The sequence below is a fragment of the Ceratotherium simum genome, chromosome 14, assembly GCF_057802395.1.
Source record: "Ceratotherium simum simum isolate JZ-2026a chromosome 14, ASM5780239v1, whole genome shotgun sequence".
In the NCBI taxonomy this organism is placed as follows: Eukaryota; Metazoa; Chordata; class Mammalia; order Perissodactyla; family Rhinocerotidae; genus Ceratotherium; species Ceratotherium simum.
Window position 1 is genome coordinate 15,761,660 of NC_141913.1, and position 25,006 is coordinate 15,786,665.

The window sequence follows — 25,006 nt, forward strand, 5'->3', positions numbered from 1 at the left end:
TCTTTGGCCCTGGGGACTGCGGCACCACGAGGACTTCTTTGTAAGGACAGTCTTAATAATTTAGGATAGCATTAAGTGGGAACACTAGTATATTTGAAAGTTTAAAAGAAACCACACTTTTTTTGAACATTCGAAAGGCTTTATTTAGCATCAGGTAGATTATTTCATTATAACACTTGTTAACTTCAAGACAGCAATTAAAATAATTTACTGGTTGGTAGCTACCTAAGGCCCCCTGCAGCAATATCTCAGTCTGGAGTTGTTGGGTGGATAAATACCATAAGATTAATGTACCCCAATTAAAGGGGCAAAGCTACTGTACAGTAGGTCTCCATACATATTTTAAGTACACAGGTGCCTTGCAAACTTGAAAGGCACAAGACCTCCTTTTATATAGTTTGATACTTATAATACATGAGTGCAACTTAATTTCTTTGGTGGCATTTGCCACTGGAAGTTGAAGCATTTAAAAAGGTTTGTCATTATGTAATGATGGTGATTAAAATCTATATTTCATTTTTGTGAATTGCTAGATTTTATACATCTCTTCAAACACCTTTTAATTCTAATGACATTGATTATAGAAAATTGTAAAGTAAATTCAGAGCACTAAAATAAGCAAATCAAATAACTTTTCCAGTTTAATTCTTCAGAATTTTCTAATCAGGAGTACCTATTCTTTCTGAATATTCAGACATTTTTTTCTTTTTGAAGGTGGGAGGGGGTAAAATTGACAGGAATAGTATGATGAAAAGCCATCTTTTCAATGTAGTTTCTACAAAATGACAGACCTTCTCTGTATTTGAGCACATAAACATTGTATAGGAGAATTCTAAACATTTCAAAGTTACATCTAAAACATTCAAGCATACAGCATAAAAATATTCAAAATAACTTCTTTTGGGATTACTTTATAATTCCATAAAGCCAAAGTTACATTTGCCAAAGTTACATTTAGGTATAAACCTTCAGTGAATATGGCAACAGCAACCATAAAAAGCATATTCTCCAGCAGTTTCTCTTACCGCTATATAAAATAGTATTCCAAATAAGTATGTTTGGATAGCAAAATTACCCATTTTTCCTAAGACTTTCATCACCAATATCACCTTATGCCCTACTTTTGTTGAGTGAAATGCAAGTTCTCTCATGAGTGGGTTTGGTTTCTTCTTTTTTTTAAAAGATGAGTAGAAACCAAGGAAAAAAATTAAAAAACATAGGTTTAAGACTTATTTGTAGATTAGCCAAACACCCTGACGTGTCTGCATTTTAATAAATGTCAGGCAAATTGAAGTAGTTTCTGTCCCAGTAGCTGCCGGAGTAAAGCCAGTCCTGTGCTCCACTGTAGGGATTAGGACCTTGACGGAACCACCTGTTTAAAGAGAAAGCACAAGATTTACGGGGGAAACTGAAATCACAGGGTATGTGCTGCTTCACTAGCTTGTAGTGGTTCCCTAGAGAAGCAGTTCACTTCATTCTGTGAGTTGAGGATTTCCAAAGAGACTGAAGAAGTGGTAGTGTTTTTAGAGAGCATGTATGTAGAGTAATATTCCAAAAGGTGTAGTGATACCATGCAACTTTCCAAAGCATTTAGCAATAGTACTTAACAAAAGCAGGATCTTCTGTATAGTAGGGTTGTGAGAACCAATATATTTGTCCAATTGTTCATTCTCTAGCCCCATTCCTTATATTCCACTACACGGTATTCTCTTAAGCAATTAGGAATGAGGAATTAGGATAAGGAAATTACAACATATCTACAGTAATATGTAAAGTGCCTGATTCAGAGCAAATGCCCCTCAAACTCATAATGCTCTGTTTTACAAATGAGGAGCTGAATATAGAGAAGTTAAATAACTTGCCCCAGCTAGTAACTGATATCAAACTTCAGTTTGATTTTAAAGACCATGATTTTTCAAATATACTATGTTATACATAATCCACTGAAATTAATCTAGTCCAGATCTTCCTGGGCCTCAATTTTCTCCAAGCCAATATGGATTCTTAGGTTGCATCTAGCTTTTAACATCCTAATCTGTCTTATCTAATCCTAGAAAGAGTTGCCCTAATCATTTTCTTGCCCTTTAAAAATCATGTCACCCCATTTCCCACAGTCTCGGCTTTCTTTAGGTAATGGAAATGCAAAATCACTTGTTCAAAAGGTTCACAATCAAATTGGTGCAACATTTTTTAAATGACTGTTTTCAGAGTAACATTCATGAAAATAGCTTCACATGTCTTTGCCATTCTTTCCAAATAAATTGCTTCTAAAAATATTTAACAGAGTGAGATTAGATTTATTTCATAAGTTCCAAATGTTCTTATTATCACTACAGCAGCACTAAAAACCCTAAGAGAAAAAAAACCTTCAGATTAGGCTAATTCCTTGAGGGATCATACAGTAAATGCCCATCAGACCAAATTTTCTTTAATATTATTATAAAAATTCTTTAGCTTTTGGGACTTTTCCCTAATTAGGAAATTTAAAAGTCTACTTCAAATGATCAAGATATATGTTATTCAGACTTTAGTAACCAAACCAAACGCACCGCTTCTCTAGCCAAGCTGAGGCCGCGTCCCACATGCAGCAACTAGAAGGCTGTGCAGCTATGACATACAGCTATCTACTGGGGCTTTGGGGGAAAAATAAATAAATAAATAAAATCTTAAAAAAAAAAAAATACAGTACAAGTGGGGTTTTCTGCAAAAGAAACTAGAAATAATGATAAAATGTATCAAATTTTCAAAAGGGATCCACACAGTAAAGCAATGTGGCTTTGTCTGGATTACTGAAGGTGCAGGGTCTAATCACAGGTCTGCAGCTTACTAGTTGTGTGCCCTTGACAAGTCCCCTCAGTGACATACACCAGTGTTTGGTTTCCTCTGGTACAATGAAGGGATTTCTAGACCAGTGGTTTTCAAACTGCATTCCAACGAGTTCTAGGGCCCGGGGTATGTACAGGGTGGGGGAAGGTGAGGGGTGCCAAGGCCTTGCCCCTCAGTCCTCGTCCAACCAGAGCAGCTCTGTTCCAATGTGTTCTATATTTGCAGACTCTTTATGCATTTATTGGCAAAAAAGATTTTGATGCTAACAAAAAAAGTCCCCAAACCACTGGACTAGATGATATCTAAGGTCATTTCTAGTTCTAATAATTATCTTTCTCTACGATGCAAAAGGGCTACCAAATATCTCCTGAAATGTTTGCAAAATTACGCCCATATTGGCTCTAAAATTTAATAACTTTGGACTATGGGACAATGGTTTCTGTTATATGATAACAAAGGTAGAAAATATTTTTATTCTATTCCTATTTATAAGTGATTCTATTACTCAGTAAAAGTGACAACTAAGTAACTCTTGATTCCTAAAAAAAAAAAAACTTTCAAAACAGAAATTTGATTGCCCACTTTCTACTTCTGAATGGAATCCAAGATGTTACCTTATATAAATCATATTTCCATTACATGTCAAATCCTTTGTGTCTGGAAGAGTAAAGGCACTATCTAAATATCCTTAATACATGATAAAAATATATGCAAATGGCTCTGAACCTATTTCCATGTCAAAACTTGTAATTCTGTATTTCACTTCCCCTGTTATATATGGAAAGGACAGGGTTTTGCCAGATAAGGAAGAAGGTCTGCTTAATTGATATTTACCTGTGATAACTGTGTGGGAATATTTTAACCTTACTTTCCAAATAGTCCCTTCTCTTTCTCACACATGCAATTCTTTCAGAATACTTGGTCAATGGAAATAATTTTTCTCTCAGGCCTAGGAACAACTCTGCAGGGCTTCTGTTAGGCCTTGCTCTGCAGTTCCCTGTGTCTGATAGCCCGCCTCGCCCACACACAGCAGCCTGCCTGAGGGCTCAGCCATGCGCTCTGAAAAGCCACGCACCTCGTCCTCCAGTCCTCTTCCGACTTGGACCTGTTTTTGCGGGCTGCTCTTTGTTTTTCCTCAAGTCGTTTTTTTTCTTCACTAGCTTTATCTAAAATAAGAATATCAATAAAAAAACAGTTATTCTACAAGTAGAGAAGTACTAAGCACAATAACTTTATAGAGAAGCACCATCTATATGTATTACTGTGATCTCCATTTTATTAAAACACAAACTCCCCAGTCAAACACCACGTTAAAATTTTAACACATACCCAAGCTAGTAAGAGGCAGAGCTGGCATTCGAAACTCAGTCATTTGTTTCTAAAGCCTATGCCTCTAACAACCTCTGCATTTACCAAAAGGAACCTTATTCTTAACGCCAAAAAAATTATGTTAAAATGCTTCAATGAAAACTTGGGTGGAAAAACTGAATAAGTACGTAATTTTTCTAAGTTCTTAGTGAGACTTCACAGAGCACCTTCAGTTTTCATTCATAAGAAATTCAAACAATTTTCCAAAATACTGTTGCATTGTCTCACTGATAATTCAAAGAGAGCATGAGAGAATTTAGTTAGAAGAGGGCTTCTCAACCTTGGCACTACTGACATACTGGACCCGATGATTCTTTGTAGGGGGACGTCCTGTGCATTATAAGACATGTAGCCGTATCCCAGGCCTCTACCCACTAGATGCCAGTAGCAGTTCCCCAGATGTGACAGCCAAAGTCTCCAGACACTGCCACATGTCCCCTAGGGTAAAAAACTGGCCCCGTTTTGAGAACTACTGAATTAGAAGAAATTGAACACCACCAGATAAAAATGTTATAATTAACCAAGGGAATGCCAAACTCTTCTTTGAGGCTCACAAGGTGATATATAAATCCTGAAATATGTAGTGAAATAATTAGGCAGAATATAGTTTAAAGTTGATAAAGATGCTATTATTTTCTCAAATTCCCCCGACATTTAAGACGTGCCTCTGGCCACATGTAGTCTACAGTCATGCGCCACATAATGTTTTAATCAACAATGGACCGCATATATGACAGTGGTCCCATAACATAAGCACCATATAGTCTAGGTGTATAGTAGGCTATACCATCAAGGTTTGTGTAAGTACACTCTATGATGTTTGCACAATGACAAAATTGCACTTCACAGAACGTATTCTTGTCATTAAGTGATGAGTGAAATTATCAGGGAGTATCATTGAAATGATAAATAAGAGCTAAAAAAGTCTACCTCAGATTTCCAAATTTAAAACAAAAGTTACTGAATTTAAATTGAATTTTAATTCAAAAATCTCTAAGAGAGACTACACTAACAATCATCAGGAATAAAACAAACCATCATCCCCAAAGAAATCAATCTTCACTGGTAGCACCGTCAGATGCTGGTTACCTATTTCTCCATTTTCCATGGCTCTGATGTCAGGCCGTAACCTGCAGTCTGTCTTAGGAATCACACTCTCCATTTCCTTGTCTACTTCATTCAAAACCATTGCAAAGGTAGTAAAATTATACATCTAAAAAGAAGCAAAACCTTCAAATTAATAGATACCAAGGAATAACGCAAAATGAAAACCCCTGAAGGTAGAATAGGTTTGATTTGACAACGAGCCCCCTCCTCTCTTTTGTGGTAAGGATGATCAGCCTTTCTCAGACCACGTATCTAAAGGTTTACACTGATGTCTGCACCACCTATGGGTATCTCAAAGCAGGCCTCACAATAAATATCCTCTATCACTGTCAACTTGAAGTAGCACTATAAGCAAAATCAACATTTTTTCTCTTTTCTTTATTAAAATAATTACTTGCTGGATCTGACGGCTTACACTGAACAGGTTACATCACCTGTATTTAATGAGAGCCAGTCTTATCCCTAAGTACTTATTAAAGAAGCCCCCAAAGATCCTATTCCAATGTATCTTCTCCAGCCAGACACCAAAAGGGATGGACAAAATGAATGAACTGAGTCTCAGGGTGAGAAGCCAGCAGAGGGACAACTGACGAGCATTTTGATGACAACTTGCCCTCTTCTCCGTTCTGCCCTGCATGTGCCGGGAAGAGAGCACCATCACAGCTGAATATGAACAGTGAGGCCACACTCAGCTAGCCCAGCCTCACCTGGGCAGAGTTTGGAGGCCGTGGGGCTATTCGCCATAGGAGAACACTTCCAGGGATCACAAATACACTTTCAGAATCTGGCACTGGCATTTCATCTGACTCCTCAGAAGTGCTCATCTAGGAGAACCAACAGATGAACAAAATTAAAATGTTTTAAAAAGAATATACTTACAAATTATAAAATAACCACCATTTATTGTACACCACTAGAATGTAAACTGCATGAGGGCTGGGGCACCATGACTCTCTCATTCCTATATCCTTACTTTTTAACACAGTGTAGGGAGTTGGTAAATACTTGTTGAATGACTGAATAAGTGCTATGAGTCTCATGAGCTTTGTGTGTTGGATCACTTAGTGTTATTTGCATTCAGGCATTATCATCATCATCTTCACTCACTCTTTACTACAGTGTTTTAATGTTTTTAAAGCTTTTTTTTTTAAGACAGAATAACTCATTTGAGTATTTCCTGGAATATTCTCAGAACAAGAAAAGGTTAAATCCTTGAGTCAGTTAACTAAATTTATCAATGACACAAAACCAGTAAAGATCCTGAAAGCATTTGATAAAAAGGGAATTTAAAAAGATGTTAGGTTAAAACAAAACAAAACTAACATTTCCTTTGGCTATCCCCCATAGGCAGAGCTATGCTAGGAGCTCTCCAAACATTTAATCCTTACATAATAAACCTATGAAAATATATTATTACCACAGTTTTATATATAAAGAATTTAAGCCTTTGGAAGGTTAAGTAATATTCCCAATGTCACACAGCTACCAAATCTAGAACTACTGGGTGAGACACTTTCAGTAAATATACAGTTTAAAGAACAGCAGCAAGGAGGTGATAACAAACTTCCCATGGCATTTGAGTATGCTCAGGAACACCAGAAATCTCTGGTAGCCAGATACACACTGGGAGGAGAAAGACAAGACAAGAAGTGAATGTGTGCAAATAATTTCTCTCTCCAAGGAGCAAAGGCACTTTTCTACAAAGATTGACTGGGGATTTATGGGACATGAGGGATATTTTCTGGAATTTCTTTGCTTCCTCCTCCCCTCCGTAAAAGGAGGATGGGCAACACATGTGTTGGCGAGGCTGTCTCTGCCAGATGGCCTCATATTAGCTGGAGCCGCTGCCCAGGAGTTTGTGTCAGGGCTCCCAGGATCCTGGAACATTTCCTTCTCCAGCCCCATCAGTTTCCTAACAGCTGCAGTGAAGTGTCAGGGCACCTCCCAGAATGAAGGAAAAGCAGGTGGGAAATATGGGATGTGAGGAGGAAAGCAGAATTGTGCACAGTGAGATGAAGGGAAATAAAAAGAAAGAAAAGAGCCAAAGCCACAGTAAAGCAGTATGCTCTGGTCATTTAATAAAACACTTCTCACCCGAGGACCACGGTTAACTCAATTTACAAAGAAAGTCATGTTTTTGAGGAAGACTAGAGCTTCTTAAACTTTCGAATGCGTAAGAATTGCCCAAAAAGCCCTAGAGACTGTGATTCAGTAGGTCTGAGGTGAACCTGGGAGCCTGCAAACTCTCAGATGATGCTTAGGTCACCAGTCCTCAGATGTGCTTGGAGCAGAAAGGACTGAATTAATCTTTACTATGAGCAGATACTATTCTGAGCCCTTTGCATTTGTTAACTCATTTTTCAAGTAGGTACTATTATTATCTCCATTTTAGAAATGAAGGCACTGGGGCAAAGGGAAGGTGTGAAATCTGCCTATGGTGGTACCACTCATGAACAGTGGAGACAGGATTCTAACCCAGTTTGTGCTCTTAACTATGACGCCAGTTACTGGAAAGTAATCAGTTCTCAAATACTTCCTGTCCAAACAGGTGCAATCTTTCTTCAGCTCTCAACTCTTCTGCCTGGAGGAAAGGGACAGGAGTCTGTTGAACATTAGAGCCTCCATGGGGCCCTGCAGCAGGAAGCTATGTACCTCACATATGGGAGATTCCATCAGGACAGTAACTGTCCCATGAGGAAGACAGCTTAATAAGAGAAGGACAGCAGCCCAGGAATGACTCCCTTAACTATGGGGTCTCAACTTCAGTGATTTAAAGATTTTATTTATTTTATTTTTTCCCCCAAAGCCCCAGTGGATAGTTGTATGTCGTAGCTGCACATCCTTCTAGTTGCTGTATGCGGGACTCGGCCTCAGGATGAACGGAGAAGTGGTGCCTCGATGCACACCCGGGATCCGAACCCGGGCCACCAGCATCGCAGCGCGCGCACTTAACCACCAAGCCACAGGGCCGGCCCTCAACTTCAGTGATTTAGTGATAAGAAAGAGGGCAACAAAACTGCTAATAAGCATGAAAACGTAGGTGATAATTTTGGATGAATTTTTAATATTTAAATGATCTCAACTTCTAATGCAATAAACAGACAAGAGGAAAAGAAAATTTGTCTCACTAAGATGAACTCCGACTTTCCAAAGCTATGCGAATTCAGAGCCCCATGTGTAACTGCACACAGTAACAAAAATGGCACACACCCATATTCTATGTAAGATTATGTCAGACACTCACTATTAAGGCAGATTATCTGTTCACTAAAAACATTCAAGGAGAAAAATTACATGCATTAGCAACAAGGAAAAAAAGGTCAAACTGTGACCCAATAAAAGGCCACCTCCAAAAGGACTGGTACAAATTTAAGAGTCCAATGATTCTTTCCATACCACCTTACAGGATGTTCACCTGTTTGCTGTTCTTCTTCTCTTCAGTATTTTTCTTATCATTTTTTTTGTAAGCATCAAAAGTGGCGGGGTCAACACTATATAAACATTCAGTCCACTTCCCATAGAGGGCACAGAGCTTCTTTTTGCTGTCAAGAGAAATTGATGTTTAGCCAACAATTAAACCAGTGTTTTGCTGCAATCAAATATTATAATAAAGATCCTTATGAATCAGATTCTTGAAAGAAATAGATATTTCCTTGTAGAAGAAAGATTTTTCAACTTACTAGCATGCTTGTTTCCTAGGTTATGGTAGCAGATTTTAATACTGACATTTTATTTCATGAACGACATCTATGCTATTCAACATTTAAAATGCAAACTTTACCTTTTATCTTGAATGTAGCCTTCAACTTTGTGTAACTCCTTACCAAAAAGGCCGCATGGCTTAAAATTCAACACACATTTGTCCCCAGTCCTAGGAAGAAAATATTACGCTCAGATTATCATTCAATACAGAAGAAGCAGTAGAGAATAATGACGATGACAACCTTTTTAGCAGCAGCTGCTGTTTACTAATTTTCTAATACATGCCAGGCTCCATACAGAAGTTATCAAAATTCATCCTTAATTTGTACTGGACCCGCCATAAAGAAAAGGTAAGCAAGGTTCATAAAGAATAAGTGACTTGCTGCTATGGAATGAATGTTTATGTCCCCCCAAATTCATGTGTTGAAGCCCTAATCCCTAATATGACGGTATTTAGAGGTAATAACATCATGAGGGTGAAGCCCTCATGAGTGGGATTAGTGCCTTTATAAGAAGAGACACACAGGCTGACTAAGACACTTGCCTAAGGTCACAAAGTAGGATTTGAACCTACTCCATCTATTCCTCCCACTCCATCACATCCCTCTGTGTGAATAATACAAACTACACAATATAAGCAAAAGGAGCTGAGGTTGGAATTAAGAGTCACAGAGGCGGTAGAAGCTCAGAGTTCACTCAGTCTTCCCCAGTTAGAAACTTGAATGAATTCCATTCATTAAATGGATGGGCTTCTACTTACTCAAGAGTTCTATTGCCTGGTTCTTACATTATCATCAGGCTCAGAGCTTTTTTAAAAAATGAAGTCCAATTAGAACTGTTTGATGACAACTGAAGGGATAGACAAGTACTCTAAGTGTCTTACTTATGGTTTGTGATTTCCACATTGCCATACTGCTCAATCCAGAGTTTTCCCACAATGATATTATGTACACAGCAGGTAGGATTTGTCCATGTATATGCTTCATTGTGTCTAAAAAACAAAAATTCAAACCAAAACCCAGAAAAATAGGTGAGAAGTGTTATTTTGTTTAAAATGTGCCTCAAATGCCACTACTCAGGATAACAAATCAGACTGCTAGAGATAACTAAGCTCTAATCGGTGTCAACTCATAGTAAAATAAGTGTAACCTGACTACTCTTATTTTCTTAAAAGGATGCAAACAGTTAAGGAAAAAACTCTATACTTCCACTCTATACTACAACTTCAACCCTACACTTCAGATTATTAGATTAATCATCTAATAAACTATGTATACAATCATCTGAAGCATTCAGAAGTTAGGTGAAAACATAGAAAAAATAAAATAAATTAGAGGTAGAGAATAAAAATGAAGGCCTATCTAGCACTTTCCAGACAAGTGCCCTCCAGCTCACCAAAGGAAAAACAATTCAGGTCATTTCAATGCTCGAGCATAAGGATGAGCTTAGGATCTCATACACAGCTTTATGGGATCCCTTTCTGCGCTCTCTCCGCTCTATGGTTTTCCCCAAACTCGCAGGGACTAGAGGGATCTTTCCTCTGGTCTGCTGACCAGCAAGCTGCGGTTTCAGCCTCTGCTCTGTCTTGCACTTCCCACGACCGGGACAAAGAGGTGAGAGAAAAGAAAGAGAAAAAAAGTAACAAGGATTCTCCTCATACTCTTTGGACCACAGAGACCTCTTTATCCAGTTCCTCTGTCCAGAGAAAGACTTTTTCTGAGTTTTAGGTACTGGTGTGACTGCTGTGGCCACCACCACTAAAGGTATGTAGCTGTGGGTCCTAGAGCTGGCTTTGGGGCAAGGCTAGGAGAGAAAAACAAACAGAATATCCCCCACTCTCTACATCCTGAGAGGGTATCTTTCCAGGTCCACTAACCAGAAAGAGGGGGTTTCTCTTGGAACTTTTTCTGTCTGCCTCCACTGCCCAGTTCTGGGATTTGGGCTGCTCTGACTCTAAGCATGGAGATATTGGGGCGGGAGGGTCGGGGGGAGAATAAAACCAGGAAACTCACTGCCATATTGGTCTTCAGGTTTCTATTTCTCTCCCCAATCTGCCTGCGATTATTTACTTTTCAAAGTCCTCAGATTATTGCTTTCTGTCTTCTGTCCAGGGTCTTTAGTTGAAATCCATGGAAAAGATTGGCTAGAGTGTGCTTACTCTATCTTAATTGGAACTGGAACTGCCTTTGAATTTTAGTAAAGCTAATCTTTTTCCTATTGCCAAAGAAGAGAACTTCTAACTTACCTAAGGTCTAAGATGTGCCACATAATTGTTGTTTCAATATTTCTCAAAGTGAATTCATTTGAAAGATTAACAAAACATTAGCACCATGATATACAGAAAACCTGTTTCATACGAACTGTCATGGAGTGATTAACTCTATTCTATCTTAAAATAGAGCCAAATGCTACAGTCAAACATCAAGTTAAACTTTTTATACATACCCAGATTGATTAACAATGGTGATTGCCGTGTTTCTCAAAGTCTTTTACATGGAGATAGATAATTTACGCTTTATAAATGCTGTTTCTTTTTCTCCAGCTTTTGCACAGCAAGGTCAGGTCTGTGTGAAGGTGTATATACTTATGAGGAGGCATACATGAAAAGAGTTTAATGGCTGGATTCCAACTTACTCAAGGAGCTCCAAGGTGATGGTTCCCTTGGGTTCTGCCTCTACACTCTTCCCCCAAAACTTCAATTTGGGATAGATTGAGCCATGAAAGATGAAATCATTGTTTAATCCTTCAGCGTGAAATGCACTAATTGGTGGATGATGGCTGACCTGCTCCGAGATGAGTCTGAAACCAAGGTCATCTCTTCAGATTAAAAAAAAAAAAGTAACGTTGTAATTAACTCATCACGGAATGTGTACATTATTATCATTTCAGTCAACAAGCAATGTTAAAGTATTAAAGAAACAGGTTTGACGAAGTAAATAATTCTTTATCATCCTGATAAAAGAACTCAACATATGAGAAACTGTACAAATGCAACCCAAACTACTAAATCCAATGTTATTATAATTCTAGCTACTTGAACATTACAATAAAGAACACCCACATGAATTTGGGTGATTTGCACAAATTCATAACATTAGCCACGTAAATTTAAAACTTATCATTCCATTTGTATTAAGATAGAGGAATCTAATGAGTCCACTTCCAAACATCTACGGAATAAATATGATCAAAACTTGTGCAGAGAAGAAGAGGAAGATTCAGAAAAAATAAAGCTGCATGAATTCCCCAATTGTGTGTAAACAAGAAGCAGGCTATAACAGGCAAACAGAACTGCACTTGTAGATGCATCCACTGCCTTTACGCCAACAGTATAAATTTATGCTAGTATATTTCATATGGTTATAAAAAAGTCCCAATCATGTCTTATGACCCACATAAGGAAAAAGGGACGATCATTAATCCCATATGATCAGGAACACTGAAATCCTCGTAATTACTTTTTATAATGATACATTTTTATGTATGTTTATATTTTTGACAGTCTCTAAAATAAGTGTTATAGAAACAAACATCAAATATGTTAACTTGCTCCAGTTATAGAAAATTGTTGTTGATGATACTCAAAATATGTATGCTTTTCCTCTTCATTTTGAAAGCTATATAAATCATGCAAATTCAACTAACAATCTGTAATAGAGCAAAATATCTTACCGAACTAATTCGTAAGTCTCTCCCAGAAGTGGGTTGAAAGGCTTTCCAGTGCGTTCCCACTGAGAAGCAACCGCAGATACAGCAAACGCAGCGACACACTGGGGGACAAAGCATTAGGAGTTACAATCAGCCTAGCTTGCTCCTCAGTCTCTCAGGAACTGAAATTTTGCTGAAGACTGTAATTTACAAAATTATTTTGAGGATTTATTACTTTTTAAATAGGTCTATTTATTAAATTATCTCTTTGGATTTTTAATATGGCTCTAGCAACTTAATATGCAAACATGGATATTCAGAATGAAAATTACTCTGAGTCTTTCTTCCTATAGTATCATTCTCAACCATGGTTTTTATAACACTCAGAGTGCTACAAATTCTTTCAAGGACTTTTAAAAAACTCAAACCCAAAATTACTTTTAATTCCTTTAAAATTTCTAAAAAGTACAACATTTTTAGGATCAGGGAGAAGAAAGAAAACTAAAATCGGTATCAAGTCCAATGAGATTGGGCCAAGCTGATTTAATATAAACGAAAAAACAGAAAGATTCCATTTAGAATGCTCTTGCTTTGTTTAAAGGAGAACAATGTATCTATTATACTTCGCCTGTATCTAGCCCATCCAAATACATCACATAAACATTTTCTATTCAAAAGAAAATAAAAAAGTGCAATTCCTTGTTGTCTTTTGTTTTAACCTATAGTGTATATTCAAATATACACAGATAAACATAAACATATTATGTGTGTATGTGTGTGTTCATCCCTTCTTGTAAACACTCTGAGAAAGTCTGAAAGGAGACAGGTTGAATTTTTTCCCTCTAACACAATGCTACTTTCTAAAATGAAGACTCAGAAATAGCTCAGCAATATGTAGGTTTGATTATGGACCATCTTCTGCTTCTCTTGCAATTCTCATCGGTCTTTCCACTATGGTGGCACTCTGACTAGAGGGTGGCAGGGGGAAGGAATGCAGAGGACGCTCCAAACATACTGACTAAGTTTTAATACATCTCCCAACCTCATATTGGACCTAACACTAACTCTCTGTATGTGTGTTTGGGGTGGGGGGTTGTGGTAGCAGAGAAGTCTCTAAGACTTAAACCTCTTCCAGTGCTTGCTTGACACATACCTGCATCCTTTCCACAGGATCAGAAAATGAACTGGCCTTGTGGATGAGGTATGTATGCTCCATATATTCAGTGAGTCGCTGTAGGAAGCTCAAAGGCTCATTAAATATAACTGGCATCGTGATCTTGGATAGTTCCTATTTAACGAGAAAATTGGAAACTGTGATATCCAACATACACAGCAAACTTATCTGTTGCTATGTGCAGATAACAGGTTCCTGGAAAAGAAGTAACAGAAAATAGCAACCCATGAAATTTAACTACTATCAATTCAATTTCACAAATCTTTCCAGAGCCACCTAACAATATGAAGTACATTGTTCTAGGCCTTCAAGTAAATACAAAGACTACCCAAATATTCTCCTTGGCTTCAAGGAGCTCACAATCTAGTGGTGAGCATGAGATGATGACTAAGTTTGCCTTAGATCGGAATTAGGAAATGGGATATAAAGGTGATGAGGACACAAAAAGCAAAAATCTTCACAGTGGGCTAATGATCAACCACAGATACCTTTTTTGTCAATAATTTTCCAAAAGAAATTTCAGACTGTTTTTAACTGACAACATTAAGGTTTTCTTAGCACACCAATCTACTATAAATTGTGGCCTACAGTATTACAAAGCTATTGTGTATTTTACAGAATAGGTTTTAAATTCTATTTTCCAGAATGACAAAATCACAGTAGGCTTCCAAAAATAATTTAATGATGGGGCAGGAGCCTCTGGCTTGAATTGCAACCTTTTAACTCTGTTTATCACATGCTGCCAGCAAGGAACAGTACCATGAGGTCCTTGAAAAAATTTATTAGGTAACAAACTTATCTCTGTATTCTCTGGAACGTTCTGATGATCTTCCCAGTCTTCTACCTACCATTATTTACCTTTCCCTTGGGAATCAGGTCCATGAAGCCCATCAACTAAAGTCAATGGTCAGGTGAATATTTCCAAGGTGTCATCGAGGTTGAATGCCACCTATCTTAGCTCCAACTTTCCCCCCTTAACATACACATTCTTACCAACATGCATAATTAAAAATAATGTAACCTTCACAAAACTACAACTGGTGTGCATTAAACAAAATAAGCTCATTCATTACCATAAAATATTGCAGAACACAGACAGACATATAGCAGCTCAATCTAATGAAAAGAAATGGTAGGTTTATTGCTGCCTCACTGGGAAGACAAGGGAGAATAGGAATCTATAAAGAGATAAAGAAAAGAAGCCTCAACTATATATACTCTAAGATCTCATTAAATCCAGAAATTCACTATTGGGGCCAAGTCAAGAAAACTGGAACTACCAAAACCTGTCTTAATTGAGATGTCCCAGGCTCTCTTTCTTCTACTTGAAAGTATCTCCATTGGTTTTTTCTTTATTAAAAAAACTAATAGAGGAATATATAACTCTCAGTATAAAATTTAATAATATGCAAGTAAAAACATGAAAATGATCCTCTTTCCACAGGCAAAGCACCATCAGCATTTTGGGATACACTGCTGTGTATTTATACCACGTGTGTATACATATATATGTTCTTATTATTATCTTTAAACGCATGGGATCCACTCTATGTATTGACCTATGACTTGCTTTTTTCACTTTTACTGTGCTGTGGAGGTCTCACACCCATGTAAGGTACATCACTGAGTCTGTCAAGTTCTTTGTAATCACTGGATAGTGTAATGATAAGCCCACAGAACCACACTGTGTTCCACTGCTGGCTTTCTCATTTGCTAGCTGTGTGACTACGGCCAAGTTAAACTCTGCCAGTTTCCTCATCAATAACATGGCACTCATACAGTAGTATCTACCACAAAGTATTGTTATAAGACTAATATTTGCAAAACACTTAGACAAGTTCTGGGCATATTAGTAAGTGCTATATGTGTCTGTTAAATTAAAAAAAAAGTCTATATGTACACATACAACGAACTATTTAATCATATATCTTTTAGAACATGGGTAAATACAGCTTTAAAGGAGATTTTCTAAGTGGAATTTCTGGGTCAAAAGTATGCTTATTTAAAATTTTTATAGCTACTACCAAGCTAAATGTCTTCCAAAAAGGCTTTCCCAATTTATACTCCCACCAATACTGCATGAGAGTCAGATCTTTTAACATCGAAGGGAGGGGCACCACTTCCAATCTTCATTTGGTCATGTTCACTCTTTCCTTACACAAATATTTAACTGAAGAATACTCTAAAATTCTAATGGTGGTGGGTAAATCACTTATAACTCCAGTATGAAGATAAAAGACAAAAGTATTCAAAATGACTGTAACAACAATACTTTGTTAATGGATACATAATGAAAAAAGATATAAACTGTGACATCAAAAACATAAAATGGGGGGAGTATAAAAATGTAGAGTTTTTGTACATGTTCAAAGTTAAGCTGTTACTGGCTTAAAATAGACTGTTATAAATGGAAGATGTTTTATAGAAGCCATATAAAACAAAAGCAAGAAGCAAAAACCTGTAGTAGATACATAAAGAGAAAGGTGTCAAACATACCACTAGAGAAAATCATAAATTGCAAAGGAAGAAAGCAAGAGAGGAACAAAGGAACTGATGAATTAAAAAACACCAGAAAACAACTTAAAAAATGCCAACAGTAAGTCCATATCTATCAGTAATTACTTTAAATGTAAATGAACTAAATTCTCTAATCAAAAGACACAGAGTGGCTGAATGGATTAAAAAAACAAGACCCAACTATATACTGCCTATAAGAGACTCACTTCAGATTTAAGGACACACAAAGATTGAAAGTGAAGGGATGGGGGCTGGCCCCGTGGCTTAGCGGTTAAGTGCACGTGCTCCGCTACTGGTAGCCCGGGTTTGGATCCCAGGCGTGCACCGACGCACTGCTTGTCCAGGCATGCTGAGGCGGCGTCCCAAATACAGCAACTAGAAGGATGTGCAACTATGACATACAACTATCTACTGGGGCTTTGGGGAGAAAAAGGGGGAAAAAAAAAGGAGGAGGATTGGCAATAGATGTTAGCTCAGGGCTGGTCTTCCTCAGCAAAAAGAGGAGGATTGGCATGGATATTAGCTCAGGGCTGACCTTCTTCACAAAAAAAGAAAGAAAGAAAGAAAGAAAGTGAAGGAATGGAAAAAGATATTTCAAGCAAATGGAAACCAAAGCAAGCAGGAGTAGCTATACTTATATTAGACAAAACAGACTTTAAGCCAAAGACTGTAACGAGACACAAAGAAGGTCATTATATAATGATAAAGGGATCAACTCATCAAGAAGATAACAATTATAAATATTTATGCACCCAACACAGGAGCATCTAAATATATAAAGCAAATACTAACAAATCTGAAAGGAGAAGTAGACAGCAATAGTTCACCAATTTGCAAAGGTACATGCACTCCTGTGTTCATTGCAGCGTTATTCACAATAGCCAAGACTTGGAAGCAACCTAAGTGCCCATCAAGGGACGAATGGATAAAGAAGCTGTGGTATATATACACAATGGAATACTACTCAGCAATAAGAAACGATGAAATCCAGTCATTTGTGACAACATGGATGGACATTGAGGGTATAATGCAAAGTGAAATAAGTCAGAGGGAGAAGGTCAAATACCATATGATTTCCTTCATTAAGTAGTAGATAATAACAACAATAAACAAACACATAGGGACAGAGATTGGATTGGTGGTTACCAGAGGGGAAGGGGGGAGGGAGGAGGGTGAAAGGGATAATTCGGTACATGTGTGTGGTGATGGGTTGTAATTAGTATTTTGGTGGTGAACATGATGTAATCTATGCAGAAATAGAAGTACAATGATGTACACCTGAAACTTTTACAATGTTATAAACCAATGTTACTGCAATAAACAAAAAATTAAAAAAAAAAAATAGTAGGGGACCTCAATACCTTACTTTCAGCAATGGGCAGATCACCTAGACAGGAAATCAATAAGAAAACGCTGGACTTAAAGGACACATTAGACCAGATAGACCCAACAGTCATATAGAGAACATCCCGTCCCACAGTAGCAGAAAACACACATGCTTCTCAAGTGCACATGGAACATTCTCCAGGATAGATCATAATTTAGGTCACATAACAAGTCTTAGTTTAAGAAGACTGAAACCATATCAAGCATCTTTTCCAACCACAATGGTATGAAATTAGTCATAAATTCTGGACAAGAAAACTGGAAAATTCACAATATGTGGAGATTAAGCAACATGCTACTGAACAACCAATGAGTCAAAGAAGAAATCAGAAGAAAAATCAAAAAATATCTTGAGATAAGCAAAAATGGAAATATAACATACCAAAACTTATGGGATGCAGCAAAAGCAGTTCTAAAAGGGAAGTTCACCGCAACAAACACTGACATTAAGAAACAAGAAAGATCTCAAATAAACAGCCTAACTTGACACCTCAAGGAAATAGAAGAACAAACTAAACCCAAAGTTAGTAGAAGGAAGGAAAATAACAAAGATCAGAGTGGAAATAAATGAAATAGAGACTAAAAAGACAATAGAAAAGATCAATGAAACTAAGAGCTGGTTTTCTGAAAAGAAAAACAAATCAGAGAAACCTTTAGCTAGACTCACCAAGGAAAAAAGAGAGAGGGCTCAAATAAATAAAATCATAAATTAAAGAGGAGACTTTACAACTGATACCACACAAATACAAAGAGAGAGGGCTCAAATAAATAAAATCATAAATTAAAGAGGAGACTTTACAACTGATACCACACAAATACAAAGGATCATAAGAGACTACTATGAATAATTATATGCCAATAAATTGGACAACCTAGAAGAAATGGATAAATCCCTAGAAATATACAACCTATGAAGACTGAATCATGAAGCAGCAGAAAATCTGAACAGACCAATTACTAGTAAGGAGATTGAAGCAGTAATCAAAAATCTCCCAACAAACAAAATTCTAAGACCAGATGTGGCTTCACTGGTGAATTCTGCCAGACATATAAAGAATAATTAATACTTATCCTTCTCAAAATCCTCCAAAAAACAGAAAAGGAAGAAACACTTCCAAACTCATTTTACTAGGCCAGCATTATCCTCATACCAAAATCAGACAAGGACATCACAAGAAAAGAAAATTATAGGTCAATAACCCTGATGACCATAGATGCAAAAATCCTCAACAAAATAGTAGCAAACCAAATTCAACAGTACAGTAAAAGGATCTTACACCATAATCAAGTGGGATTTATTACAGGGATGCAAGGATAGTTCAACACTCACAAATCAATCAATGTGATACACCACATTAACAAAATGAAAAATAAAAATCATATGATCATCTCAACAGATGGAGAAAAAGCATTTGACAAAATTTAACATCTTTTCACGATAAAAACTCTCACCAAACTGCATATAGAGGGAATATATCTCAACAAACAAAAGCCATATATAACAAGCCCATAGCTAACATACTTAATGGTGAAAAGTTGAAAGCTTTTCCTCTAAGATCAGGAACAAGACAAAGTTGCCCACTCTCACCAATTTTATTCAACACAGTACTGGAAGTTCTCGCCAGACTAGTTAGGCAAGAAAAAGAAATAAAAGGCATCCAAATTGGAAAGAAAGAGGTAAAATGTCTTAATTTACAGATGACATTATATTATATATAGAAAACCTTAAAGACTAAACCAAAACACTGTCTGAACTAAGTTCAGTAAAGCTGCAAGATACAAAATCAATATATAAAAATCACTTGCATTTCTATACACCAACAACAAACTATCAGAAAGAGAAATTAAGAAAACAATCCCATTTACAATAGCATCAAAAAGAATAAAATACCTATGAATAAATTTAACCAAGGAGGTGCAAGATCTAAACACTGAAAACTATAAGACATTAACAAAAGAAATTGCAAAAGACACAAATAAGTGGAAAGATATTCTGTGCTCATGAACTGGAAAAATTAACATTGTTAAAATGTCCATACTACCCAAAGCAATCTACAGATTCATTGCAATCCCTATCAAAATATCAATGGCATTTTTCACAGAAATAGAAAAAACAATCCTAAAATTTGTATGGAACCACAAAAGACCCTGAGTAACTAAAGCAATCTGGAGAAAAAAGAACAAAGCTGGAGGCATCATGCTCCCTGATTTCAAACAACATTACAAAGCTATAGTAGTCAAAACAATATAGTATTGGCATAAGAAGACACATAGATGAATGAAATAGAATAAAGAGCACAGAAATAAACCCATGGATATATGCTCCATTGATTTTTGACAAAGGAGCGAATAATATACAATGGGGAAAAGATAGTTTCTTCAATAAATGGTGCTAGGAAAATTGGACAGCCACATGCAAAAGAATGAAACTGGGGGGCCGGCCCTGTGGTGCAAGTGGTTAAGTGTGCGCCTTCCGCCGTGGCGGCCCAGGGTTCGCCAGTTTGGATCCCAGGCGCGCACCGACGCATCACTTGGCAAGCCATGCTGTGGCAGAGTCCCATATAAAGTGGAGGAAGATGGGCACGGATGTTAGCCCAGGGCCAGTCTTCTTCAGCAAAAAAGGAGGAGGATTGGCAGATGTTAGCACAGGGCTGATCTTCCTCACAAAAAAAAAAAGAAAAGAAAAAAAGAAATTGGAGCCCTATGTTATGCCATACACAAAAATCAACTGAAAATGGATTTAAAGACTTTAACATAAGAACTGAAATCATAAAACCCCTAGGAGAAAACACAGTGGTTAAGATTCTTGACATTGGTCTTGATGATTTTTTGGAGTTGAGACCAAAAGCAAAGGCAATTACAGTAAAAATAAACAAGTGGGACTACATCAAACAAAAAGCTTCTGCACAGCAAATGAAACCATCAACAAAATGAAAAGGCAGCCTAATGAATGGGAAACAATATTTTCAAATCATATATCTGATAAAGGGTTAATATCCAAAAAATATAAAGAACTCATACAATTCAATAGCAGAAAAACAATCTGATTAAAAAATGGGCAGAGGAATTGAATAGACATTTTCCCAAAGACAACATACAGAGGTACATGAAATGATGCTCAACATCACTAATTACCAGGGAAATGCAAATCAAAACCACAATGAGATATCACCTCACACCTGTTAGGATAGCTATTACCAAAAAGACAAGCGATAAATGCTGGCAAGGATGTGGAGAAAAGGGAACACCTTGTGCACTATTAGTGGGAATGTAAACTGGTTCAGCCACTATGGAAAACAGTACAGAGGATTCTCAATAAATTAAAAATAGAACTACCAAATGATATAGTAATCTCACTTTTGGGTATATAGCCAAAGGAAATGAAACCATTATCTCAAAGAGATATCTGTACTCTTGTGTTCACTGCAGTTTTATTCACGATAGCCAAGGTATGGAAACAACTTAAGTGTCCATTAATGGATGGATGGATCAAGAAAATGTCACATACACATACATACAATGGAATATTACTTGGTCTTAAAAAAAAAGCAAATTCTGCCATTTGTGACAATATGAATGAATCTGGAGGGCATTATGCTAAGTGAAACAAGCTCAACAAAGGAAGACAAATACTGCATGGTATCACTTATATGTGGAATCTAAAAAAACAGTCAAACTCACAGAAACAGAGTAGAAAGGTGGTTGCCAGGGGCTGAGGGGTGGGGAAAATAGGGAGCGTTTGGTAAAATGGTACAAACTTTCAGTTAGAAGATGAAAAAGGTCTGAGGATCTAATGTATAACATGGTGAGTACAGTTGATAACACTGTATTGTATAAATGAAATTTGCTGAAAGAACTTAAATGTTCTTGCCAAAAAAAAAAGATCAACATGTGAAGTGATGACGGATGTGTTAATTAACTTGATGGGGGGAATCCCTTCACAATGTATACATATCTCCAATCATCTTGATGTACACTTTAAATATCTTACAATTTTGTCAATTATACCCAATTATACTCAAAAAATACCCCAAAACAAAACAACCAACCTCATTTCTTCTAAAGCAATCTTGCAGTATGGAATATGCCTGTAGAGATAATGTTGTTTCAAAATATCTTTAAAAAAAAATTTGAGCACCTGGTAGGTGCTAGGCACTGTTTTAAAACGCACTGGATTAAAAACCTTGTTACAGCCACTCCGGATCTGGAATGCCCTGCTCTCTTAACTCCTGTACTTCCTAACCATAATTCAAGGCCCAGTTCAAGTCTCTCCTCCTCAACTATTCTAGCACTCACTGATTTCTCACCTCTTCCAACTCTTGGAGTACCAGAATCTCCTGCTCACAAGTTAGCATTTGATCATACATTAGATTATATTACATGCTGTTATGTTATAGGTGCTAACCAGTTTATCTTGCTAACCATACAGTAATACAATTCCTGAAGGGAGGGATAATATCTTGTACTCCACCTGCATCCTCATCACCTCAGGGACAGAACAGCCCCTGTCCCATAGGCTCGTAGGTCTTCCCACTGCCCACTGAGTTTATTCCTATTTGGACATTTATCACAACGTACTATATTTTCCTCCCTCCTTCATTGGAATACAAGCTCCTTAAAGTCAAAACCCTCTTGTTGAATGATGTGCAATAGTTTATGTGGCAAAATGTCAAGTAAGAAAGTAGGTTACAAAGCGATATGTTAAAAAAAATTCTAATTTTGTAAAATATGTTTTATAGACATAGAAACAAATATTGGAAGGTCACAAGACTAAAAAGTTACCAATTGTTATCTCTAGGAGTTGGTATTATAGGTAATATTAATTATCTTCCTTATGCTTTTCTGTATTTTCCAAATTTCCTAAAATGAACAGACATTGCTCTTCTAATCAGAAGTAAAACAAGAGATATTATTTCAAAACCTAACACTTTCACTCTGGCTAAAGGAAAGGATGGGGAAACTAATAACCTTGCACCACAGAAACTAAACCACCTTACAACATACACACTTACATTATGCTGATCATAAAATATACAAGAGAAAAGCAAAGTGTAAGTGGCATGATGGAAAAAGCAGAACAAAAAATATGCTCAGATTTGTCCAGTCCTAAGTTCTAGGGATAGTAAAGAGTTGTGGTTGAAAAATGAGTTCTGAACAGAAAGTGGAATGGTGGTTGCCAGGGGCTGGGGAGAGGGGAGTGGGGAGTTTTTTTATTTTTATTTTTTTTTATTTTATTCTTTTTTGCGAGGAAGGTTAGCCTTGAGCTAACATCTGTTGCCAGTCCTTTTTTTGCTGAGGAAGACTGGCCCTGGGCTAACATCCATGCCCATCTTCCTCTACTTTATATGGGACGCCGCCACAGCATGGCTTGACAAGCGGTGCATCGGTGCGTGCCCGGGATCCGAACCCCAGGCTGCCACAGTGGAGCGTGCGAACTTAACTGCTAAGCCACTGGACTGGCCCCCAGGAGTTAGTTTTTAATGGGTACAGAATGTCATTTCTGAAAAATGAAAAGAGTTCTGAGGGTGGTCGGTGGTGATGGCAGCACAACATAAGCCATGAACTGTACACTTAAAAATGGTTAAGATGGTAAATTTTATGTGTATTTTACCAGAATTTTTTAAAAAAGAAAAAATAATAACGGGCTCTGAGATCAAATGCTCCTTGCTACCTATTGCTTATGTCATCATGAGTAAGTCCTTCACCTCTCCCCAAAGTGGGGATTTCATTAAGAACCTCACAGGGCTTGTAAAGATGAGATTAATTAATTCATATAAAACACTTAAAATAGTGCCAGGCATATATTAAGTAAGCAATAAATCTTAGCTATTATCGTTATTATTAATAATACACGCCAGAGCTCCAGGTCCTCCAAGGTTGCATAGAGGCGAGGAGGCTTCAAAGGTTGGGATACTTCACCCTGTCACCTGGGCAGCCAAGCTGTAGAGAAGCTACTTAGATGGCAGTATGCCTTATGAGTTCTGGCCTTAAAAGGTGAGGGAGTGAGGGGAAAAAAACCTGCTCCTCCTGGAGCCCCAGCCAGGAGGGGTCACCATAGTCCCTGCTGGTGAGGTTCTCACTGCTGGCTGGCTGGCTGTCCTATCTAATCCCAAGACGACAGGGTGGCGACATGAGCCCTATCCCTTGACTGGTATGTGACACAAACTATGCCGTTTCTGGCTCAGCTCTCTTCCTGTTTTCTACATTTCACTTTATTGTGCACAACAGCAGGGTGAGATTTATTTTAAAAGAATTTAAAGGATTTATTCATTAAAGGAATAAAGAACTTTACCTATAAGTTTGATTCTGGATTTTTTTTTCTGAAAAACACCAGAAGCACTACAAAACTCTCACTAAGGGAATAAGAGATGTGCTGAGGGTGACACAGCATTTTAGCTCTTCCCTAATTATGGTGGATCAGATGGGATCCTGGCCTAGGAACTTAATCTTTCATCTCTAAAGCAATGTACGTTGGCAGTTCTCCACATATATCTCCCTGGGAAAATATACAGGCAAGATGGGACAGTCAAGTGTCTACTAGCCATTGGCTGCTCAACATGAGTTGGGCAGACTTTATATGAGTTACCAAGTCAATGAAAACAAGTGTGGTGTAAACTCTGGAGACCAAGGTGCGAAGGACACGGTTATATCATCAATTCAATGGGTATATTATTTTTTAATCATTTGAAAAGCTCCTAAAATTCTAAAAGGTTCTTTAGATCCGATTTTGTAACCTAGAATAATTTAAACATCTTCCTACTTCTTTTAGTAACTCAGAATGTAAACAATTAAGGAAATGAAGAGGCATACATCTGGGCCAAATAAAACAGGGAGTGGAAAGGAAAAAAAAAGACCTGAGAGAACATATACACATAATTGCAGACTGCCATAAAAATAACCTCAACCTCTCAGAAGAGTATATCATGCTATTTTAAAATATAGCAATGGGCTTGCAATTTTATTGCCTCTATTAGTCTGTAGTATTTTTAAATAATCTTACAATTATTTTAACTTAAAATCTACAGTTCCCTGGATATGTAATGAAAAACTCAGTGAGATAAACTATATTTCGTTCCCTCTTGGAAATTCAGAGACACCATTTTTACTTCCAATACAATGAAGTTTGGTATTGGATTCTCTAGGTATTGTATACAACTAATTAGTACTGTGTATATTCCAATAACAGGAAAAGCAACAATGCACATTATGAAGATCAAGTTTCAGGAAGAAACATTAGCTAGAATACTTTTATCACTGAGAGCTTCAGTCAGCTGGAAA

The 25,006-nt window shown here is 37.2% G+C and overlaps 1 protein-coding gene across 7 annotated transcripts in view; it reads right to left on the reverse strand.

Annotated features, from left to right (window-relative positions):
• Nucleotides 1-123: 123 nt before the first annotated feature.
• Nucleotides 124-25,006, reverse strand: part of OSBPL1A (oxysterol binding protein like 1A) — a 147,132-nt gene continuing 122,249 nt past the window's right edge. For all 7 annotated transcript variants that reach the window (XM_014780265.2, XM_087439075.1, XM_087439077.1 and 4 more), the window contains 10 exons: nt 13,805-13,939; nt 12,676-12,773; nt 11,638-11,820; nt 9,887-9,994; nt 9,083-9,172; nt 8,717-8,843; nt 6,009-6,125; nt 5,284-5,407; nt 3,902-3,992; nt 124-1,372 (listed from right to left, as the gene is read on the reverse strand). In XM_014780265.2, the coding sequence (XP_014635751.1) occupies nt 1,270-1,372; nt 3,902-3,992; nt 5,284-5,407; nt 6,009-6,125; nt 8,717-8,843; nt 9,083-9,172; nt 9,887-9,994; nt 11,638-11,820; nt 12,676-12,773; nt 13,805-13,939 (1,176 nt within the window). In that variant the 3' untranslated portion in view covers nt 124-1,269. The remainder of the gene's footprint in view (nt 1,373-3,901; nt 3,993-5,283; nt 5,408-6,008; nt 6,126-8,716; nt 8,844-9,082; nt 9,173-9,886; nt 9,995-11,637; nt 11,821-12,675; nt 12,774-13,804; nt 13,940-25,006) is intronic.